At 40.9% G+C, this 22,015-nt stretch overlaps 1 protein-coding gene across 2 annotated transcripts; it reads left to right on the top strand.

Moving 5' to 3' along the window:
• The first annotated feature begins 80 nt into the window (after positions 1-80).
• On the top strand, positions 81-21,676 carry XG (Xg glycoprotein (Xg blood group)). Of its 2 annotated transcripts, XM_032441411.1 has the most exons (10): positions 81-223; positions 322-458; positions 10,606-10,647; positions 11,050-11,106; positions 14,913-14,948; positions 17,243-17,308; positions 18,596-18,652; positions 19,280-19,318; positions 19,593-19,712; positions 20,259-21,676. In XM_032441411.1, the coding sequence occupies exons 2-10, from the start codon at positions 398-400 to the stop codon at positions 20,273-20,275; spliced, it is 495 nt and encodes a 164-aa protein (XP_032297302.1). In that variant the 5' UTR covers positions 81-223; positions 322-397; the 3' UTR covers positions 20,276-21,676. The 2 variants fall into 2 exon arrangements, with proteins under 2 accessions (XP_032297302.1, XP_032297300.1); XM_032441409.1 differs by having other exon boundaries at positions 81-458.
• The last annotated feature ends 339 nt before the right edge of the window (positions 21,677-22,015 follow it).

The following is a 22,015-nucleotide window of genomic DNA, read 5'->3' as shown; positions in this document are numbered from 1 at the left end:
TGGAGGAGAAGGTGTCAAACAGGTTGGCTGTCCTTCAGGGGAAGAGGTGGAGTATAAGCACGCTGGTTCCCATCTCATTGGGTGCTGCAGGCGGCTCCCCTGCTCTCCGCCTTCGCCTCTTGGGTGATAAATGCATTTGTTAGAGGGCAGGTGTCACCTACGGGTGCTGTGTGTGGCTTTGCCATAGAAGGGCTGCCTGTGTTTATCACCTGCCCCATACTAGGTGAGGCATTTAGGGACTTCTCCTTGCTCCTCAGTACATGAGTGTGATGGTGAGAGACCTCGCTGGACTCAGCCACTGATTAAAAGTGTCTCCCTCAGAACCTGATACTACCAACATCTACCATCATCGCCTGGGAATAACAACTGCTGCAACCAAAGGCCTTCATAGAAGACCATGGGGAAATTCAGAAGCATCCTTCTTTTCTTCCTTGGCTATCTTCTAGTCCACATTAGAGGTAAGCGAAATGGGCTTATTTTGATCGTGTGGCTAATAAAAACAAAAAAAACAACAGCAGAAGCTAAACCTCAGCCTCTCAACAAATACACTTGTGTAGAAGTACTCGCTGTTTTTGTAGTGACTATTCCATGAGAAACATTCAAGAGCGTTTAGGTAAGTACTTTGGCAGTTTCTGAAGAGATACCTGACTCTCGGATCTTCACTGATAGCCATCATGCTAATTAGAGTTTGTTTATTATCGTTTCATAGTTTCCCTTTGGTGTTACCCTCCTGAAATTATTCACAAGCTTGAACTTGAGTATATACTTTAATAATGGAAGCTGTAAAATGAGCTTCCAGGAGAACTTAAAATTTCCAGAAAGATCCTTAGTTAAATGCTTTTTAAAATATATTATATAGCTTTTCTTGGTTATTGAGGTTCAGAAGCATGTTATGTATGTTGTAAAAACAAGTGTTGCTGCAGTTTTAAAACAATCATGTTTAAATATTGCTATCGATAGATTAACTTTAGCCAACCGAATGTATAAAATCCAGACCCAGGCATATTTCTTTGTATGTGGGATTAATGCGGAACACTGAAGACGTTTTCTGAATGGATTTTGAAACATGAATACATATGGGGAACATCTAATCCTTGTGCATTGAGTTTTCATTGTGAACTCTGCAGTAATTTCCTTTTAGCAAAGCATTCTGTACAGTTTCATTTGCCATCAAACCAAATAGGCTCATCTTCGTGTGCATCTCACATGTAGTATTCTGGTAATTGTTTTACATTGCTGTGTATTACTGCAAATTCTTTTAGAGCCATGTTTGACTGCAGGAAGAAGCTGATCATTAACCCCTAGTTCTAAAGTAGCTGCTGCTGCTCTTCCTCCTACCAGCCTGGATTTAAATGGAGTCCCAGGGAGATCCTGAAGGGATGAGCAGTGGAAAAAACATGCCTTTAATTAGAAAGGGTTCTTGTAAATATCCCCTAAAGTGTAGCAAAAACTTTGATGCTAAAATTCAGTGTTTGTTACCATATACTTAAAATAATTTTTTTAAAGACAAGGAACAACTTGGAAGGCTTCTACAAATAATGTGTCACTGAAACAGCAGAGCGGCAGGACAGTGACAGCCTGCCCCGTAGCATGTTGTGAACAGTGATGATTCACACTCTCTCATTACTGGCATGTCGTCTTTCTTGTTCTGGAGTTCTCTCTTATTCTGAATATTTCTATTTGATTATCTGAGTACGGGCCAGCTGATTTCCATGCACTGTGACACTGTAATTACTAGGGCAGTCAGGGTAACCGTTCTTGCTGCACACATGTAATTGAGAGGCAGTTCAGGCCCTGCTTCAGGGAAGAAGTCATTGCTGGAAGCTGCTGGGGCCTTTTGGCACAGTCTTAGGACTGTGGAAACTATTTAATCCACTTTTGAGAAGCAAAATGAATTGATTTAATTCTGTTGCAGCAGCCATTGAATTTTATCATCAAAGTATTCCCTTGCTTCAGCAGACATCTATAGGAACCATGTCTCAGCCCTAACCAAGACATGCTGTTAGGAAAGGTTTGGGCATGCTATGGAAGAGCTGGTCTCAGTCTTTAGGATATGAATGTCTATAGCATGATTCACTCTTTCATATGCAGCCTTGATTTTTACCTAGGCTTTAACCATCTGTGATAGCTCCTAGAAACTGCTGGGACACTGCAGCCAGGCCAGATGCTTCTGTAATTTTCAGGCTGAGGCAGGTTACATGAGTTCTCCTATTCAAGTTGAGATGCAACAGCTAATTGTCTGGGTGGCTTTTAGGCCAAATCTAAATGAAAGAAGCCTCAAAGAAACTTCCTTTGCTGAAGTTCATGCTGATGTCACAGGTCAGTTACTGAGGCTCAGCTGACCTGCAGTAATCCAACTTCAGCTGTGCCTATACATCTTGCTTAGGGCATGCAAACAAAGTGAAGGATCCTGTTGGGCAATACACCTCAGTTTTCATCCTGTGTGTACATGTCAGAGGGGAGGTGGTGCAATCTGAGGTCTCTCCTGTGTGAAGCTGGAGAACAGCTGAGACTCTCGCTCAGACCTGAGTGCTCAGAAATATTCCTTGGGTACCCAGTACAGATATAATCTACCTATCCATGTTTTTTAAGACCAGCTGGTAGGTTACGTAGCTAGTCAATAACAAGGACCATGCAAAAGTTAATGATTCAGACAAATTAATTTTACTCCATTACATACCGAGTGCTATGCAGGTAAAGGGAACAGCATTGCTAGCCAGTAAACTATATATCACTGTCCAACCAAGGCTTACTAAGATTTTGACTAAAAACTAGTTGTGTTCTTAGATAATTGTCTAGGCACTTTGCAGGGAGAAAATTACAGACCTGTTTGGACTTCAGACGCTATGCGTCTTAGTTATTATGAATAATGTAGTTTTCACTGGAGTTAAAAGACAGAATGGGAGAGGTGCAAACCCAGTCACATTTATCTCATACAATTCCATCAAACTCCTGTCCTGCTGTCAGTGTATGTGGTCCCTGCATACCTGCTGAAGTGCTCACGGTATCAGACGGGATGTGTTAAACAATGAATTCTCTTGTTACTGAGTACCAAGTTATTCCAGTCCCAACAGCAGAGTTGCTCTCTTCTGTAGTCAAGTTGGAATTGCCATCCAAGGGTGTGACCGCAGTGCGATAGGCAGCATACCTGAACTGTATGAAATACTGCTATCAGCTGAGCTGTTGTAATGCCAGAGCTCAGGAAGAGACAGCAACAATCGTGTTTGCTCAGCTTCTCTGGTTGCTTCTCAAACACTGCTTCTCTCGTGTCATTAGTGATAGGACTAGAGGGAATGGTTTCAAGCTACAGCAGGTGAGATTCAGGCTGGACATTAGGAAATATTACTTCTCAGAAAGGGTGGTCAGGCACTGGAATGCACTGCCCAGGGAGGTGGTGGAGTCACCGACCCTGGGGGTGTTCAAGGAAAGACTGGATGTTGTGTTGAGGGACATGGTTTAGTGGGAGCTATTGGTAATAGGTGAACGGTTGGATTGGATGATCTTTTAGGTCTTTTCCAACCTTGGTGATTCTATGATTCTGCCCAAAGCCTCACAGAAGCAGTGGTGGAGGCACCAGGCATACATAGCACACACACAGAACAGGCCTGAAGAGCTGCAACACACTGGATCCCAATTTCCTTTCTTTGTTTTAATGTAATCCAAATGAGACTGGGGTGGCAGTTGAGACCTAGAGGACTCTGTTGCTATACAGATCTGCTTGCTGACCTCCAGCACCTCCTTCCAGCCTCATTGTTTGAATGAAAACACATTGCTAATGGTGCAAAGCAGAGCAGTTGCAGGCTTCATTTCTTTGCTACTTTTTAGAGAGCACAAGTGGAGAATGCACACAAAACATGCTGGCAAAACCCCCGCCCTGACTTGGCAGTGTTTTTAATCCCCTTGGAACCTTTGTAGATATGCCCACAGAGTACTGTGGCTTTGGGTGCACAGCATTTGCTACACAATGGAATTTCTGGAACAAATTTATCTTGTTGGTTATGGAACAACACTACTAAAGTCTGCGCTGCCCATCCTGTCTGCTGAACAGCCAAAGGTAGTTCTCTGCCTCTGCTCTGGAGATGGGATGAGGTACGTGAGAAGCTACTGTGAGAAACAGAAGTGACAAAGCCTGGCATCTCTTTGCTGCTTTGTTAGAAGTCCCAACCTCTTTATTCTGTAAGTAATTTTATGAGACACATCAGCTTCTTCGGCACTCACTCTGGAGTGAGATTCAGAAAATTATATATACTTGATGCTACGTATGCAGGGTGCATCACATCATAAGCAGCAGGAGCTACCTTTGAATAGCTGCTGTCTGTCCACAGCAAAGCAAACACATAGAAGAGCTTCTTTAATGTTTGATGAGACCGTGCTGCCCAGACATAAAGCAGTGCTACCACTCCTGCTTTATTAATATATCTTATTGGCTGGTAATTATTTAAATGTGTTTTCGTATGAATAAGTGAGAAAGACTTTTTCATTTCCTTTGAGTTCAAAACATAAACAGAAGTGGCCAGGCAAAACACATGAACCCAATAATCACATCCATACGCTGTGGTCTGTAGACTGGAACTTAGATCTTAATTACAGATTTTAAAGCACACTCAGTTTCCGCCATGCCACCGAGGGGCTGAAATGGCAATCATTGTTTATGAAAGGGCCGTGGTGGAAAAATAAAGGATCTAAAGTAACTTCGTAAGGAAATATGAATCATTAGAGTTTTACATGAAAGAAGCCATACCAACTCACTGAGGTTTTGTCCATAGTGTTCACTCAGGGGCATAAACCTTTGTGTTCTCACACAACTTTTCTTATGTGAGTAATTTCCTTTAAACAAACATAAATATTTCCTGAACAAAGTAGGACCAGTAAATGGGTGTTTTCTGAACCAAATACTTGGGAGAATATGTATTATTTTCTCACCACAGAGGAAATCTGTGCAGTGATTATATAATGATCAGTACAAGGAATATCTTACCATTTCTGCTAAAAAAGCACAGAAATCCCACAGGTGATTTAGGTATCATGTTCTTTTCAGATACCTGACACTTCCAGAAAATTTGTTCGGTATGACTGAATTGTCGTATGACTGCTATCAGTGCACTCAAATCCCATTAATTTAATCATCTCAATGACAAAAGGACAGAATTCATCCAACACATACATATATTAAAGTCGTACGGCCATACAGATGTACATATACATACGAACACATTTTCTCATGTATCTAAGCTTCACCTTTAATGACAGACTACTTGTACCAAATGCCTGAGAACTTAATTTCCTTTGCTAGCCTGACTCTCATTTAACAATATTTATGCTGTCTTGTTTAAACGTCTGTTTCAAAGCCACAAGCTTTGTTCATACAGATGCAGTGTAGGACTTATTGAGGTTCAAAGTTTCATGGTGATGCTATGGTGAGAAAAATTCTGTACTCAGTCATGGTTGAGACAAGCTGAGAGAGCTGGGGCTGTTCAACCTGGAGAAAAGAAGGCTCTGAGAGGACCTAATAGCAGCCTTTCTGTATCTATAGGGGGGCTATGAGAAAGAAGGGGACAGACACCTTAGCAGGGTCTGTGGTGATAGGAAAAGGGGAAATGGTTTCATACTTAAAGAGGATTTAGCTTGGATATTAGGAAACAGACATATACAGTGAGGGTGGTGAGGCACTGGTACCGGTTGCCCAGGGATGCAGTAGACGCTCCATCCCTGGAGACATCCAAGGTCAGGCTGGACTGGGCTCTGAGCAACCTATTGTAGCTGTATGTGTCCCTGTTCATTGCAGGGGAGTTGGACTGGATGACTTGTAAAGGTTCCTTCTAACTGAAAGGGTTCTATGATTCTATAGTGAATAATAGGTAGTATCCACTTGCAGAATCTGTTCTCGCTCCCTGTATACTCTCCTCAAAAACTGTGGGAGATCTGAAAGAATGCTAAAGGCTGATGGATGTGATTAACATTTAGGCTTCATGTTCAACTACAGGCACGAGATGCTGCCATCTGTATTTTAGTTACTTGGGCCACATTTTCCACTAACAAATATGGGCAAAAGCTAGCGCATACTAAAGGTGTATCTGACTTTGAAAAGGAGTGACCACCTTGGTGGACTAAGTTGACCTGGCTAATAGGAAGTATGAACACTAGTAAAAGAAAATATCCAGCCTGAAAGAATGATGTCTGTAAAAATAAATGCAATAACTGCAATTTGAACTACTGTGTTTTGGTGCGTGGCTTCATGGAGTCCATTCTCTTGTGTGGCTGTCACGGGGAAGCCTAGTGGTAGCAATTGAAGCCAGGCCTATTCTTCAAAGTTCTGCTGGCACAACTCCAGTGTTTGATGGAGAAGAAGGAATTACATCCCCAATAATCCTGGAAGAGCCAGCAAAAGTCCTGCAGTTAGTATTGTTCATTGTGTTTGAGCAGATTGTGCAAACAGCATTGAAACAGCTTCTTTCTCAGTACAAACAGTATACCCATCTGGAAAGTTTGCTTTCTTAGCTTAGCATTTTCTTGTTTGCCAAAAAGGACTGTACTGTGGTGTCAGACAGGAGCATATAAGCATCTTTAAAGAACAGTTGAAGAACAATTGTGGGCCACACAACAAAAAGAACTACTGCGGTCATTTCATTTCTATACGCAAACAGGGATATTCCCAGAAGAAAGGCTAGAAGTGATGTCAAGAGATAGCGCACTAACCCAAAGCAGTAATAACAGAGATAATTCTGAGCTAGCACAACCTGCATAACTAAATCTCTTCATAACTTCATGCATGTTATATATATATTAGAAAGGAATTTTTATTTTTTCCCTACTGAAATACCTTCCCTTCCCTTCCCTTCCCTTCCCTTCCCTTCCCTTCCCTTCCCTTCCCTTCCCTTCCTCCCTTCCCTTCCACTTCCCTTCCCTCCCTTCCCTTCCCTCCCTTCCACTTCCAACTTAAACCACTTCCACCCTTCCACTTCCCTTCCCTCCCTATTCCCTTCCCTATCCACCCTTCCCTTCCCTTCCCTTCCCCTTAACCTTCCCCTTCCCTTCCCTCCCCTCCCCTTCCCTCCCTTTCCCTTCCCTTCCATTTCCCTTCCCTTTCCTTCCTTCCCTTTCCCTCCCCTCCCCTCCCCTCTCCCCCCTTTCCCTGTTCCTTTCCCTTCCTTCCCTTCCCTCCCCCTCCCCTTCCCCCCCCCCTCCCCTCCCTCCCCTCCCACCTCCCTCTCCTTCCCCTCGCCCTCCCTCCCTCCCCTCCCCTCCCTCCCTCCCCCTCCCCCCTCCCTCCTCCCTCCCTCCCCCTCACCCCCTCCCTCCCCCTCCCCTCCCCTCCCCCCCTCTCCCTCCCCTCCCCTCCCCTCCCCTCCCCTCCCCCTCCCCTCCCCTCCCCTCCCCTCCCCCCTTCCCCTCCCCTCCCCTTCCTCCCCTCCCCCCCTCCTCCCCTTCCTTCCCTTCCCTTCCCTTCCATTCCCTTCCTTCCCTTCCCTTCCCTTCCCTTCCCTTCCCTTCCTTCCCTTTCCCTTCCCTTCCCTCCCTTCCCTTTCCCTTCCCTTCCCTTCCCTTCCCTTCCCTTTACCCTTTCCCTCCCTTCCCCTTCCCTTCCTCACACAAAATTCCCTTCCCTCACTTTCCCCCTTCCCTTCCCTCCCTTCCCTTCCCTCCCTCCCTTCCCTTCCCCTTCCTTCTCTTCTTTTCTTTCTCCCTTTATCTCTTTTTTTCTCATTCTCAGGAGTATACTTCCAGCTGTTTCTATTATGGAAGCTGTTTAAAAAAGGTCATCTATGTAGGTGAAAAGCACAGTTATATGAAGTTATGAAGATGCTTGTCTAATTTATTCTTGATGCCATTTATCTTGAGACTTCCCTGAAGTGACTGCAGTTCCTATTGAGGAAAATATTCTCTGAGTCTCTGATTTGTTTTTCTTTTTAGACCCACCATTTTGTGGCTGAGATCTGAGCTGTTCAGCTATTTAACCATCTGTTATCCTCTCAAATTATTTTCTTAAGTGTCTGGGTACAGCCTCAGAAATGGTGATGATCATTTAAAATTCTGCTCCACAAAACCTTGCTTCTTGGCAACCATTTGATGTTATTATCAAAGGAAGCTGGGATAGAAGTCCAAGCAATCTTTTCAGTTTATTGGAATATCATTTACCGTGCTACACAGATGTCCACATACTGCCCATCTGCCAAGGCTTATATTTACATAACCAGAGAAACTTCAGTGCAGGTTCCTTTCTTACTCCTTATCAGTCATCTGTGTTGGTGCCATTGGTATCTGTTTCTTTTTATTATCTGGCTGATCATCACAAACAACAAAAATTCAATCTGAATATTTTCTGCAGGGGTTTCTTGGGCTTCTTTTTTATTCACCTTAACATTTTGATAGTCTTGTATTTTTCCCTTGCTGTCTCAAAACAGCGCCTCTTTTATTTATCTACCATTTCAGCCACAGAGCAGACACACAACAGAAGAAGGAAACCAGATGATGTATTTCAGGAGAAGGGCGAATGTCAGTTACTGATTCCCTTTCTCACGCGATTGGAAGCATGTGCATGACCTTGTCTGAATGCCACCATACTTCTGGATTAGAGAACAATTTGTTATTTTTTTTTTCTTTCTCCTGACCTGAAAGATATACTACACTTGGAATTTTTCCATAGTCTTGACTTAGAAACCAATTTTATCAAGTTCTCTAAGAATCAAGACCTCTGTAGCTGCTTTCCGCATCGTTAGTTACTTCATGTCAGGACTTGTAACCCAGCACCAGGTTTGGCCAATAGTTTTTTGGTCTTTCAGAATTATTTCGACTGACTCACCCCAGTGCAAAGTTGGAGCCCTTCTGGGATTACCCTGAAGCAGGGCTCAGATTAGATAGCCTTCAGCTTTCAGGATGCTGTTTGAGAATGATGATTTATACCGAGGATAAAACTGAAGAACACCCAAACTGAACTTGCTGGTATTTCTGTCACTAAAATATACTTCAGAAAAGCATAATTTGTCCATATATGATCTTTGAGGTACTTTCCAACCCTAGCAATTCTATGTTTCTTTGTGCCTTATCTACTAAGTGGCAACCCTGCTCCCAACAGGAAGGCTGGAACTAGTTGATCTTTAGGTCCCTTTCAACCCAACCTGTTCTATGGTTCTGTTGTTCTATGATTTAAGTGTTAGGAGCAGGATGCACACTGGCTGGCAGGGCTGGGTGACAAGGCTGGGCTGAGGCCTGGACAGTGGGTAGGATCTACCCTTGCCCTGCATGTTCATAGCCAGGCATGGCACAGCTGTGACATAGATCCTGGGGAGCAGCTTGGGGCCAGCGAGGGAGTATTGGCTGTGGAAACTCATTGTCAATTTCATGCATTGTTGCATTTAATAGAATAGGCATGTAGGATATTACTGATGTAAGTGCCTAGCTGAGAGGTTAGTGGACCCAAGCAGCCAGAGTAAGACTAGGGGACATTCCATCAGCAGCTCAAATGATGAGATCAGGACATGTATGATAGTATTTGCAGGATGGTGTTATGCTGTTACCTGCTTTTGCCTTCCAAACATGAGTTTACCACACTGTTGTATAGGGACAATTTTGCTTCTGAGACCACTCATTATTCAGCATTCTGGCCTGGTTTTATCTTTCCTGTCAGACACCAGCTATAATTAAGTTCACAGACTTATGTGAAAATCCTCACAGGAGTCAAAAAGGTTTCAATTCATATTTCCGTGCTGCTTTCTATTTTAGGATCATGCAGTGTTCTACCACTGATTAACTAATCTTCCCATGGAGTTCTTTGACACACACAAGGGCTGTTATCAAAGCAGTAATTAACAGGGGGAGTGACATGAGGCCTGCCAGCACCTGTGGAGTTGAGGCTGACACCCATGCTGAGTTGAGGGGCATCTCCAACAGTCCCCATATACTTCCCAGCTTCTCCACTCCAACAATAAACGCTTTTCTTGCTGTGAAGATTCTGATCCCTTCCAAGAAAAACATTTCAGCCTAGAGCTAGGTACTAAGCGTTTTAAGCAGACTGATAAACAGGTGCAGAGTAGGAAACTTGTGTGGTACACACAGAGAAGCATTCCTGCTTGGAAAAGCTAATAACGCGGGGTGTTTTTCAGTGGGTCTCTGTGGTCTGACCTTTTATTTGGCATGCAGACACAAGAAAAATGGGGTTATGGTCTGAGTGAGGACTGCTGGATACCTGCTCTGTAAAGAGGTGAATCACAAAGATTACATATTAAAGACATGGCCGATCACAGAGAGAGGAATGTATGTTGATCACTGCCAACGTAGTGCCTCCTATTTATTTCCTTGGAAAATACAACAGATACAAAGAGCACAATAATATTATTTGATCGAGCAAATTCTTGGCTACAAAACCCTATTTTTCAACATAATCACCACCATTATCTATGCATTTGACCTCAGGGCAGGCATGCCTGGAGAGCTGATGACTGTGGTCCTTCAGGGCCCCGCATTAGGAGCAGGGACAAGGGCCGACAGCTTGCTCTGGGCAAGCTCCTGTTTGAGTGGGTTTCCATTCTGCCTATTCTAAGCTGGGTTTATCCAGAGCCCTCAGAGGTCATAGATATCTGCCCGCTGATGGTCTCTGCTTCCTTCTAGGTCAACGTGACTTTGATTTAGCTGATGCTCTCGATCACCCAGGTAGGCATCCTTATTTTCCTATGATATTCAGATCTAATAATAATTTTCATGTGCTTTCTGTTTCTCTTGAGAACTGGAGCATGAGTAGTACTTCAATTAAAAGTATGGAGGGCAGGGAAATGTCAGATTTTTAATTTACATACAACTGAAAACTGCTGCCTTTCTGTTTTGTTTTTAAAACATAACATTATTTTTTACCATAAGATCATTTTTCTCTTTAAAACAAATAAACAATAATAAAAAAAAGGTTTAAATGTATCCCATCCTTTTCAGTTTCTGCCATAATGCATAAAGATTTACTGAATACAGCTCCCTAAATTTGCAGATACTTTCTTTTGATATTTGAACAATGTTAAGAATTTATTGTAATTTTTTTTTTGTATATATCATTGGGTCACACAGAGGATATAATTACCAGGAAGCCCACAGTGATCAGAAGACCAACAAGACCTCTGATGAGTGAGTAATACAGACAACAGTCATGACTTGTCTTGTATGAGATTAATGTGCCATTCCTAAGACAATTTGTGTGAATTTGTGTCCTCCATATGTAAACTAAGCATTTTTTGGACAACTACCAATTGGATGTCTTTACTATTTCCAGTAAGTCTTTAGAGCATGACTTGCCACAGATGGCGTTTTATTTCTGGACGGTCCTCTTAATACTTTTCTATCCCATATTGACATCCCTGGGGAGTATAAAAATGGGTAACTGTAGCTAAAAATCAGTAACTGTACTTTTTTTATTTTTTGGATTATATCTTCTTTTAGCATAGATAATGCTTGATAACAGGCTTAGCTATTATCTAGTTTTGATTGTTATAATGATCTAAGTCAGAAGAGAAATAAACTGGGAAAAGCAGAGAGAACTGAAAGGTTTCAGCTGTATTTTTGAGTATTACCAATGATATCTTTCAATGAATGGCTGTTACTGTTGAAAAAAATCAAACTGCAAACAACACAAAACCACATACATATTTATGACTGAACATTTTATAACATTTTATAGCAACACAGACATTTTTCACCTAAATTACACTGTAGGAAACAGGAAATTATGGATAACATTAGCCCACAGAACAACTATATTGCTTTTCCTAGATAAATATTGCAATAAGATTTTTAGGGTAACACATTCCACATGATGCTGGCTCACTCTGTGCAATCAGGGCAGTTTTGTGAATGTGGTAGCTACTGGAACCTGTGCATTCTTCCTTCCCTCTTGCTTTAGTGAAGTGAATCTGTGCTTGACCTAGATTAGAAGCATCTATTGCAAAGTACAGTGAAGCCACTGCTCTCTATTTCCATTAAAGTCAGTGGGGAGTAATCAGCAAGTCTAACAACAGTTCACATAATCCTAAATGTGGATCAGTTCTTATCCTAATATAGATATTTTAAATAGGTTACTTGAATCGTGCCCTCGGAGACTCTGTCCTTGTTCATGCTAGGAGGCCAAGTCAGAAATCAGTAGTTACTGTGACACTGCCTCAGTCAAGTGAGAGGAATTGAGTTTTTAGAGACTACTTCTAAATCTGTTAGACATGTGACAGTGAGAGGGCTGCCCTACCTGAATCAACTTCCCTAATTCTTGGGAATTAAGAGCTCTGTGTCTTCCAGAATCTATTTTGGAGTCTCTCCCAGCACTAGCAGGTATTGCAGGCAGTTTAACATCAATTAGAACAACGTTTAAGAAAGTCCTGAAAGAAATTTCTGGGTTTGGAAATGTTCAGAGGCATGATATAAAAGCGTGTTCTAACGTGTACCTGATGTTTCATGCTAACTTGGATATTTCTTCTATGTCTCATTTAGCCACTGTCACTGAGGAACATGTCTGGCTGAGATGATGGTGTTGATAGAGTAGGGTCCAATCAGTGTATTTGCCCAATCCTCCAGGCATCACTTCCCACACAAGAATCCCTGTCTGAGTAGTTGCTGTCCTGCAGGTATTTTTCAATGGAAGGAAAAGATGAAGTTTGTTTTTGAAATCTCTAAATAAGCAGGTTTCAGCCACTCACACTCATCCTACATTGTTATCTCTAAATTGGAGATAGATTTGAGGGCTGGACTGTTAGCTGGTTAAAGGGTTGGTTGGGTGGTCATAGCCTGAGGGTTATTTTCAATGGTTCTATATACAGTATATAGATATACTGTATATAGTATATATATTTCCTATGAAGAATATATATATCCAATATATATTTCCTATGAAGAAAGACTGAGGGAGTTGGGTTTGTTCAGCCTGGAGAAGACTCCAGGGAGACCTCATTGTGAACTTTCAGTACTTGAAGGGATCTTAGAAGCAAGAGGGGGACCTACTTTTTATGCGGTCTGATAATGATAGGGCAATGGAAAATGGCTTTAAACTAAAAGAGGGGAGATTTAGGTTAGATGTTAGGAAGAAGTTTTTTACTCAGAGGGCGGTGAGGCGCTGGCACAGCTGCCCAGAGGAGCTGTGGTGCCCCTTCCTTAGAGGTGCTCAAGGCCAGGTTGGATGGAGCCCTGGGCAGCTTGAGCTGGTGGGGGACAGCCCTGCCCACAGTAGGGGGTGGGAACTGAATGATCTTTAAGGTCCCTTCCAACCTAAGCCATTCTATGATTCTGTGATTCCATGATTTAATTGTCATACACTCAAACTAACAGTCAGGAGCACTGAGATTTTTGCGTTCAAGTTGTCTGGTAAGCATCATGTGCAACCCAGGGTAAAGTACATCAGCTCCTAGCCCTTGTCATGCCTTTGTGGTTCTTCTTGATAAGAAATGGCAAGTTAGTTTTTGAACAGATGCTTCATACCTTTCACAAGTCATCAGCTATTATGGTAGGGTCCTCATAAACTTGCTTACTGAAGCCTCTCTGTACCTTAGGCCAGCGTGCTGCCCACTGTCTGTTTCCACTTGTTTGGGATATATATACTATGTTTTAGTCTGTTTTCTGGATGAACTAGCAGGAAAATAATACGATATGCTGCAACCTTTGTATTTAGAGTGCCCTTCTGCTTTTCTTCTGCTGACAAGTCACCTGTGCTGCTTTATCAGAGTGCAGGCTTGCTGTTTTTGACAGAAACAAACAACACATTCCTCAATTTTACTGCTGGAAATGGTGACCTTTGCCATATGTTTTTTTAACCCTTTGTTCTGCTGTTTCTTCTCATGTTTACAGACATGTTTCCATTCATACTTAATTCATACTGACTTCAACATCTCCCTAGAAAATCTCTGCATGAAGCCTCCCAAGCAGAACCGTGCATTTTGCCTGAATTCTTAGTTCTGATAATAGATTATTGCTTAAAGTTTAAGCCTTTGACATGTAAAGGTGTTTTTGCAGAGCAGCTCTGTTCTAGCTAGCCAGGATCAACACCTGGTTTGACAAAACATACCTACTCATGCAGTATGAATATGATTATGTTCCTGCCAGGTTCCCTGGAGACATCAAAGCATTTCTGAGTGTTTATATTTACACATGATGAGAAGAAATACTGTGCAAAAAACAGCTTCCTGTTTGTTCTCTTTGGGTGGAAAGAACACATGACAGCAGACATGCATTATTATGCCTTATACAGAAAAAAAACATTTTTGAATGACTATCTAATTTTCTTTGGCAATTGGGATTGTTATTAAAATCTAGGTAGGTTTTGCATTTTCTTCAGATTCACACTGTATCTCCATGTTTATTAGAAGCAAGAAAGTGATCTCTGGACTTAACAGCATCTGCCTAACATACTTCTGCATATGAATCAGTGATCTCTGAGAGCTCACTGTTGTTCCACATACCCTAAAATATCACCTACATACTCTTTCCACACCTGAAAGTTGTGAGTCTTACGCAGCTCATTGGCAAATTGTTTATGTAATGGAAAGTTCCGTTTCAGCTACTACAAGACACATGCGCAGTCACAGGGAATGGTAACAGCCAGCTGATTCACTGCAAAATGTGCCAGTGCAGAGCCTGAAGCACATTTTAGTACTTTTATAGCTCCACCAAAGATAAACAGATCATCACACAACTTTAGATAAGCACGTATGATTACTTGAAGCATGATTATTTTTTATCACCATGACCCTTACATGAAATATAAATGGTTAATTATTTTGTGGGTAGATATTAAATTTTATAAGGTTTTCTCTTTGAGAAAAGTGGAATATCTTACTTGAATTTGTGGGGATTATCTGAAAAAAATATTGCTTATAAATCATTGTTTTACATTTTCTGTTAATGGCCAAGGTCTGGCCTCCTTACTTATCGCGATCTTCTTGCTTTTCATTTGTTAGACAATGATCTGCATTTAGGAGATGCGCTTGGTGGCGGTGAGTACTTTCTTCTTTGTTCAACTATCATAAGTGAATCTGCCAAAGATTAGGAATCAGAGGTAACAATGAAAAGAGACGAGGGATTTAGCTCTGCTGGCCATGAATCAGAAGTGCAGGAAGGAATGGTTCAGAGGAGAGCACTGATGGTTATGATACAGCTAAGCTTCAGGCAGTCAAGATATTGTAACCTGCTGTAAATTCCAGTTATTTCTATAACACGTAAACCTCATGTAGGATGTATTTATAACATGTGCTGAGTTGTGTAAATGCATGACATCCAAGATGCCGGAAAATTTTGCACCTCATTTTACTTAGTGTGTTTGAAGGTATACTTGCACTCTGTAATAATCTACAGTCTGAGCAGCACTGAATCAAGGCATAAAATTCCACTTGAATCAAGGTTACAGAAAAGAAAAACTAAAATAAATGTTATAAAAGAAAAAAAAGAAATGTAACTCCTGTTGCAGTGGAGTGGTTCATTCATGTTTCAGACACAGGGAATCACACTGCTTATATGTTGTTCAGGTTCTCCTCTAACACCTCATACCTGTGCTGAATGACATTCTTCCACACTTCATAAAGCTGAATACAGTTCTGTTGATAAGTTCCATACTTATGCTGTCAATTCTTCCTGCTCATACTGATTGTTCCATTCTTGAAGGTTTTTACTGAGTATGTTGATGAGAGGATGGTTATAACATGTTGGTTAAATTATTAATAAATTACTTAAGTATCTTCTGTAAAAAAGCATCTCATTCAGTGGTTAGCACATGATGTTTCTTTTGACTTTATTTCCTTAGTCTATTTGTTTTCAATTGAAATTCATACATTATAGTGGAATTAATGATATATACCTCATTATCAGTAGCTGTGTAGATATTATCTTCTCAGTATCTGTGATGCAGAATTCATTTTGTTGTGTTTAAGGAACACAACTGCAGCATGGTAATTGGAATGCACAATGACATTGGTAGTGTTCTACTTTTGTGCCAAGTCTTAGTTCATAGCACGTGGTTCTGGAACAGAGCAAGTCTCTTCTTCTGTTACACAGAATTAATTGGGCAAAGTCTGATTCAGCAAAGCTTTAAGAGCGTATCTAAAATCCACTGAATGCAGAAGGATAAATTCATGCTGAAAGCTGTTACCTCGATCTGGTAACCTGGAAAGTCAAGTCCCTTTGTGAATGTGTATCGACGGCCCCGACCAAGTCACAGCTGTTTGTTACACCATTATGGTGAGCGGTAAAATGGTGTTTATTGGAATGTGAGGGTCCCTTATATAGGTATCCAGTTTCATCCTTATCTTTTATACATATGCATGACCCAGCAGGGGAGGACCTATCACGTTACATCCCGAGGGTCCGATTTCGCCTAATACAACAGAAAGCCGAGCTTATCTCTAAATAATTTTAAATAATTAAAAACAACTTACAAACAGAAGTGTTACATTTAGCATGTAGGCAAGAAGAGACCAAAAAGATTTAAGGAGAGAGAAGGAAGATGCCATTTATTTCTGTAGCCTGACTTTGATTTATTCAGAGCTAAATTTGCTGCCTGACTATGTGAGCAGTTAAATATGCTACTGACCTGGTAGGGGGTGGCAATTGGAGGCTTGCTCTATGGAGTAGGAACAGCCATGGGCATTTTTCTATTACTCCAGCACAGTGTGTGTAATTTGGAAAATGCTGCTTGTGATTGCATATCTTTCTCTACCCAGTTCCTCTCTTCCCAATACTCTGTTGGGAATTAGACAAAATGCCCGCTCAAAGTCAAAAGGAAAACAAGCTGAAATCTGAGTACATTTTGCACTGTTTAAAAGTATAAAATTCATCACGTGTGAGATGAATTCAGTATGTGTTTGGTGAAACTACTGTCTGGTTCATAATAATACCTGCTGAGGGCACAGAAATAACCTCTTGCCTCCTGACCAGCTCAGAACACTTTCAGGTCCATGTCACTGCACCACCAGCACCTGCAGTAGCGCACTGTTCTTTCCAGCTGTCAGAATAAAGTAATATTAGCATGTGCCAGAACTACAAGAGATATTTCCCTTGGACATTGTTTGAGCTCTTCTATCATTTCAGCTTTGAAAAACTTCCATTTTTTCATTATCTCCAGTACCTTGTAATTTATTGACATACTGCTTGAAACTTTTTAACCTACCGACAAGGTCACTTTCTGAATTCATCAGGGGACAGGTGAGCAATACGCACACATTTTCAGGTTATCATACTCTTTATTTACAGCTCCCTGTTCTGTTTCTCCAACCATCTAACTATTTATTGTCAATAGGTGACATCCCAAGACAACCGTTATACCCACCTCTTCCGCCGCGACCAGGAAGCCATAGTAATACTGGTAAGAATATTTTCTCCTCAGAAAATCTAGCACTAGGAACTGTTCAGAGAAGTTATTTTGAACACTTTACTCTCTTATTTCTTCATGTTATTCATATATTCATATTCTTCATTAATTATTTATATTTTTTTTTATCATCCCTTCCTGATATTTCCCTTTTATTTTTCTTCTTCTTCTTCTTCTTCTTCCTCTTCCTCTTCTTCCTCTTCTTCTTCTTCTTCTTCTTCCTTTTCTTCTTCTACTTCTTCTTCTTCCTCTTCTTCTTCCTCTTCCTCTTCTTCCTCTTCTTCTTCTTCTTCTTCTTCTTCTTCTTCTTCTTCTTCTTCTTCTTCCTCTTCTTCTTCTTCTTCTTCGTCTTCTTCTTCTTCTTCTTATTATTATTATTATTTTCACTATTCTTGACCCAGTGTTTGGAAAGATTTTCTGAGATTTTGTTCTGGCACTATAAGACTTTTCTGCCTCCCCTCCCAAATCAAAGGACATTGACTTCTAACTGGCATGAGACTAATATTTATCTTGTTGCTCCTTTTATTTTGGGTATGTATACACAGAACCGTGCTAAGGTTCAAATTTGACATCTGTCTACATGAAGTGGATAAGGCTATGTACAAATCCATACTGAGAGATGGGTCTGAGAAGGCTCTAGGGTATACAGCAGGTGGGACAGGGGATATGGATTTAAGATTCCTTTCAACTGTTATCCCAGACATACACTTAAATACAATGGAGGTGATACATCTATCCTAGCTATTGCCATGTATCTCATGTTTACTTCTGGTATGACTGTAGTGATGCTCTGTGGATATGCCCTTCTGGAGCCCTTCCTAGAAGGGACCCACTGATTTCCTGCTACAAGAGCTGCTGGGATTTGAGTTGTCCTTACTATATTAGGATCCATTCTATTGAAGCTCCAGGTTCTCACATCCCATGAGTGTTTACTTCTATGAATAGAACTGGGCCAGTTAATGAGTGGGGCTTTTGCATATTGTATTTAGGACCCTAAAGTGGCTCCAAGATTCGGACTCACTCCAAATACAGAACAAATTTAACATATTTACAGACATACATGTCTTCATGCTCAGAATGGGTAGACAACAACAGTACTTTAGCTTCCAGTGAATGTAAATGGGTAACTGCTTCTGTAAGACAGCTGCCATACGGACACCGGGATTTCAAAGGTCCCTCACCTTTCCCCAGAACTATTAAAAAAAAGGCAGAGAATGGAACTGAAGAGGTTACCACTGTTCAGATAATTTTGCAACAGAAGTCCTAATTTTTATCTTGCAGGAGGATTTAACGACTACGATCTTGTTGATGGGAAGCCTTTACCACCACACATGGCTGGTAGTATTTGATGATTCCCGTTGCATTTTCTTGTTAATATTTATAAATCAGAGCTGACTGGTTTTGCTTTAGCACAGATGTTTATTACTGAAGGTGTAGGATAAGACTCTGCTATTTTTATTTTGACTAGTCATCTTTCTCCATGGCTTTTAGCACAAAGCTTTAGCTCCTTTGAAACATATCCCTAAAGACCTTGCAATGTTAAGCCAGAACCTTGCAGGACTGATTCCTTCAGATTCTGTCTGGATAGTCCCAAAGCAAGGGACTTCTGCTGAGAGCTGAAAGTAGATACTCCAAGTCTGTTCTTGACAGAAATCATTTTATTGTCCAGAAGTAAAGGATAACAAGAGTAGAGTGTTGGCCTCCTATTTCCTTTAAATCAGTCTATAGACAGCTAAGGGTCATCTTTTGCTTAGACTCTTCAGACAGTGTTCCTCTACAAAAATGAAGTGGCAGGAGGAGGGAACTCTATGATGACACTGATGCCAGTCAGGATTAGAATCAGAGCTTCTCTGTCCCAGAATCCCACTCTAGCTGCCCTATTTCACCTTGTAAGCAATGCAGAATACTTTGTTCTCAAAATATGATGAAAGACAATTTTTGATGAAACTTTATCCTCTGTTCCAGGAGAAGGAGGGCATAATTTCAATCATGGTGGAAACACGGGTATAGTAAACAATTTATTTATTCTATAATTAGTTTAATATCACCATGAATACTGAGAAAGCACTTACAAAAGTGCTGCAAATATTAAATGATGCTGTATGACTCTGTTTTTCTATCAGCCACTTGTAACGTTATTTCCAGTCTTCTGTTTAATTCTACTTAATGGATTTCCAATGTCTCACCATACATTTTGCAAAAGACACGTGTTTGTAGATAATATGCCTTAGTCATGCTATTTCATTGCATCTGAAAAAATCTCTCTTGTTTTCTACAGATTCAGGATTAATAGCTGGAGTTACATCTCCTATAATTTCTGCCTTAGTGATATTAGTTGTTGGATCAATAGCGGCCTACACAGCTTACAAGAACAACAAGCTTTGTTTCAAACCACGTGGTAAGACAAAATCGGTCATTTTCTGTGTTGAAGTAGATGGTAATTTAAAATAAAGAAATAGATCTGTGGGGGCAGAAAGAAGCCAATTGTGGCAGCATTTGAAAATCTCCTCCAAACATTCTCTAGTCTGTATGTGATCTTGGGAATTAATATTCTCAGTCAATATAGGAAGCCATGATGTACCCAAAGGACAGATATACCAATGTGCCCTCTAGTCAGGGTTCCAATTTCAGCTAATTGCTTCCTATCCCGGCCTTGTCTGCATCTGTAGTGTGCCTGCATTCAAGGGATATGACAGTCACTTTTTTCCCCATGTCTATAGATAAGCTGTAACAAAAGCATCATGTCAGACCCACCTGCCCTCTGAAAAGGGGAGGGAGACAGAGGAAAGGGAAAGGCTGCCCATAGTTCTGTAGTGGTATGAGGTTCCCACCTCATGCCTCGAAGGGACTGGAGAAGAATGAGCACAGAAAGCAGCTGACGTAGAAGCACTGGTAAAGGATATCCATAGCAGAAATGATTAATGTTCAATCTTCCTTCCTTTAGCTGGGGCCACAGTGTAAACAGCTGAAATGAAAACTGTCTGCTGATGACACACTGCTTTGGTTGGTGATGTTCTGCCCACGGACCTGACATTTGTTTTCAGCTTCACAATTCCGAGCAAAAAACTCTTCTTCTGATGAATGTTGTGTGGAGATGCTGCAATTCCATTTCCATTTACACGATGTTACTTTTAAACCTTGAGATTTACATCATCAAAGATTCACTTAAAATGTCCAGAGTAGGTATTGCACTATCATAAACACTGGATAAGTATTTTAATTCAGGAACTGTTTTAAATGCAGAATTCAAGCTTAATACGTGCTACAAATTAAAGTATTTTGGTTTATGAGTGTTTCAGTCACTGAAGATTGTTTTTTTTTTTTCCTGTTTTCTAAATTGGTCAAAATAATTAATCATTCCAATAGAACAGGAATAAGAGTAATGCCATTTCCATTCACACATTTGGCATATTTCTGTATTGTCTGTGAATGAATAAGTCATATGAATGATTAAGCATTTTAATGCCTTTATTTCATATCTTATGTCCAGACTCTTGCGAAGCAGAAAGAGCTACAGATGGAAAACACGTTCTTAATTATAAAATACAGTATGAAATGAACACGTGCACCAATGAACCACTGGTTAAAATAAATAAAACGAGGAGAGCCTAATTGTATTTATTTATTTATTACTGAAATGGTATTTGGCTCTTCTCAGGAACTGGAATCCGTCGTAAATTAGGTTTTCCTTCTTGAAAAATTAGAAGCCTCCAAAGGTGATCTGATAGATATTCTTCTCTTTCTTTTCACTTTAATGTGTTGTTTCCAATTTCCTGGAAGGAAAACCGGGTGCAGAGGTTTTGGAATCAGTTAGAACCAATCTGTGACATTTTGTTCTATGAATCTATGTCAGCAGCTTTTAGACTTTGTACATATATTTTCGCAGAGGTATAGTCGATACTTATAGTTTTGCTAGCAAGGCTGCTTCTGTCTCCGTGGTATTTGACATGGATATCTCAGTTGCTGAAGAGAGAGAGATCCTGAATGTAAGAAATAATAACATACATCAGTTTAGATATAGGAACATCCTGACAGCATGCAAAGAAACAAGCAGTTTTTCATGGCTATTGCTTTCAACTCATCAGCATCGTATTAACACGCTTTTCTTTTAATAATGCAAACTTCCAATGTTACTATTTATGACAGCTACTATCCATTTTGTCAGGTAGATGTCAAGGTAATGTTAAAGCTTGTTTGTGGTTACCACCCCCATTGCTCGTTTAACAATAAAAATGTGCGCATTCCTTCTCTCTCTTGAAAATCTTCAATAAACACATACCCTGTTTTACCTAAAATGAAATGAAGGTGGTTTGTTTTGTGAGTTATTTTATGGAATGCATGCTGGCTGATACCTTTAATGTCTAAGCTGCTGTGGGAGCCACTATTGGGGGACAGAAAAAGTGTCCAGGAAGGAGTTACGTGCAGTTTTAAGGGCTTGAATTAGTCAGATGTCCCACCAAGTGTTAAACCTGATGTCTAATGACATCAGCACACCAGTGTGCAGGCACCATTTTCAGGGTGAATTTTGCTTGTAACAGGGCATTTATATAGGGAATATATTTAAGTCTGAAGGGTAAAGGAAGGAAAACAAACCAGCTGTTAGCTCTGGATCACAGAGCTGCAGGGGTTGGAAGGGCTCTCTGTGGATTACTGAGTGTGAACCCCCCGCAAAGCAGCGCCCTACAGCAGGCTGCACGGGTA

The sequence above is a fragment of the Coturnix japonica genome, chromosome 1 (genome assembly GCF_001577835.2).
Source record: "Coturnix japonica isolate 7356 chromosome 1, Coturnix japonica 2.1, whole genome shotgun sequence".
Lineage (NCBI taxonomy): Eukaryota > Metazoa > Chordata > Aves > Galliformes > Phasianidae > Coturnix > Coturnix japonica.
Note: the sequence above shows the minus strand (reverse complement) of the source record. Positions and strands in the feature narration are given on the sequence as shown.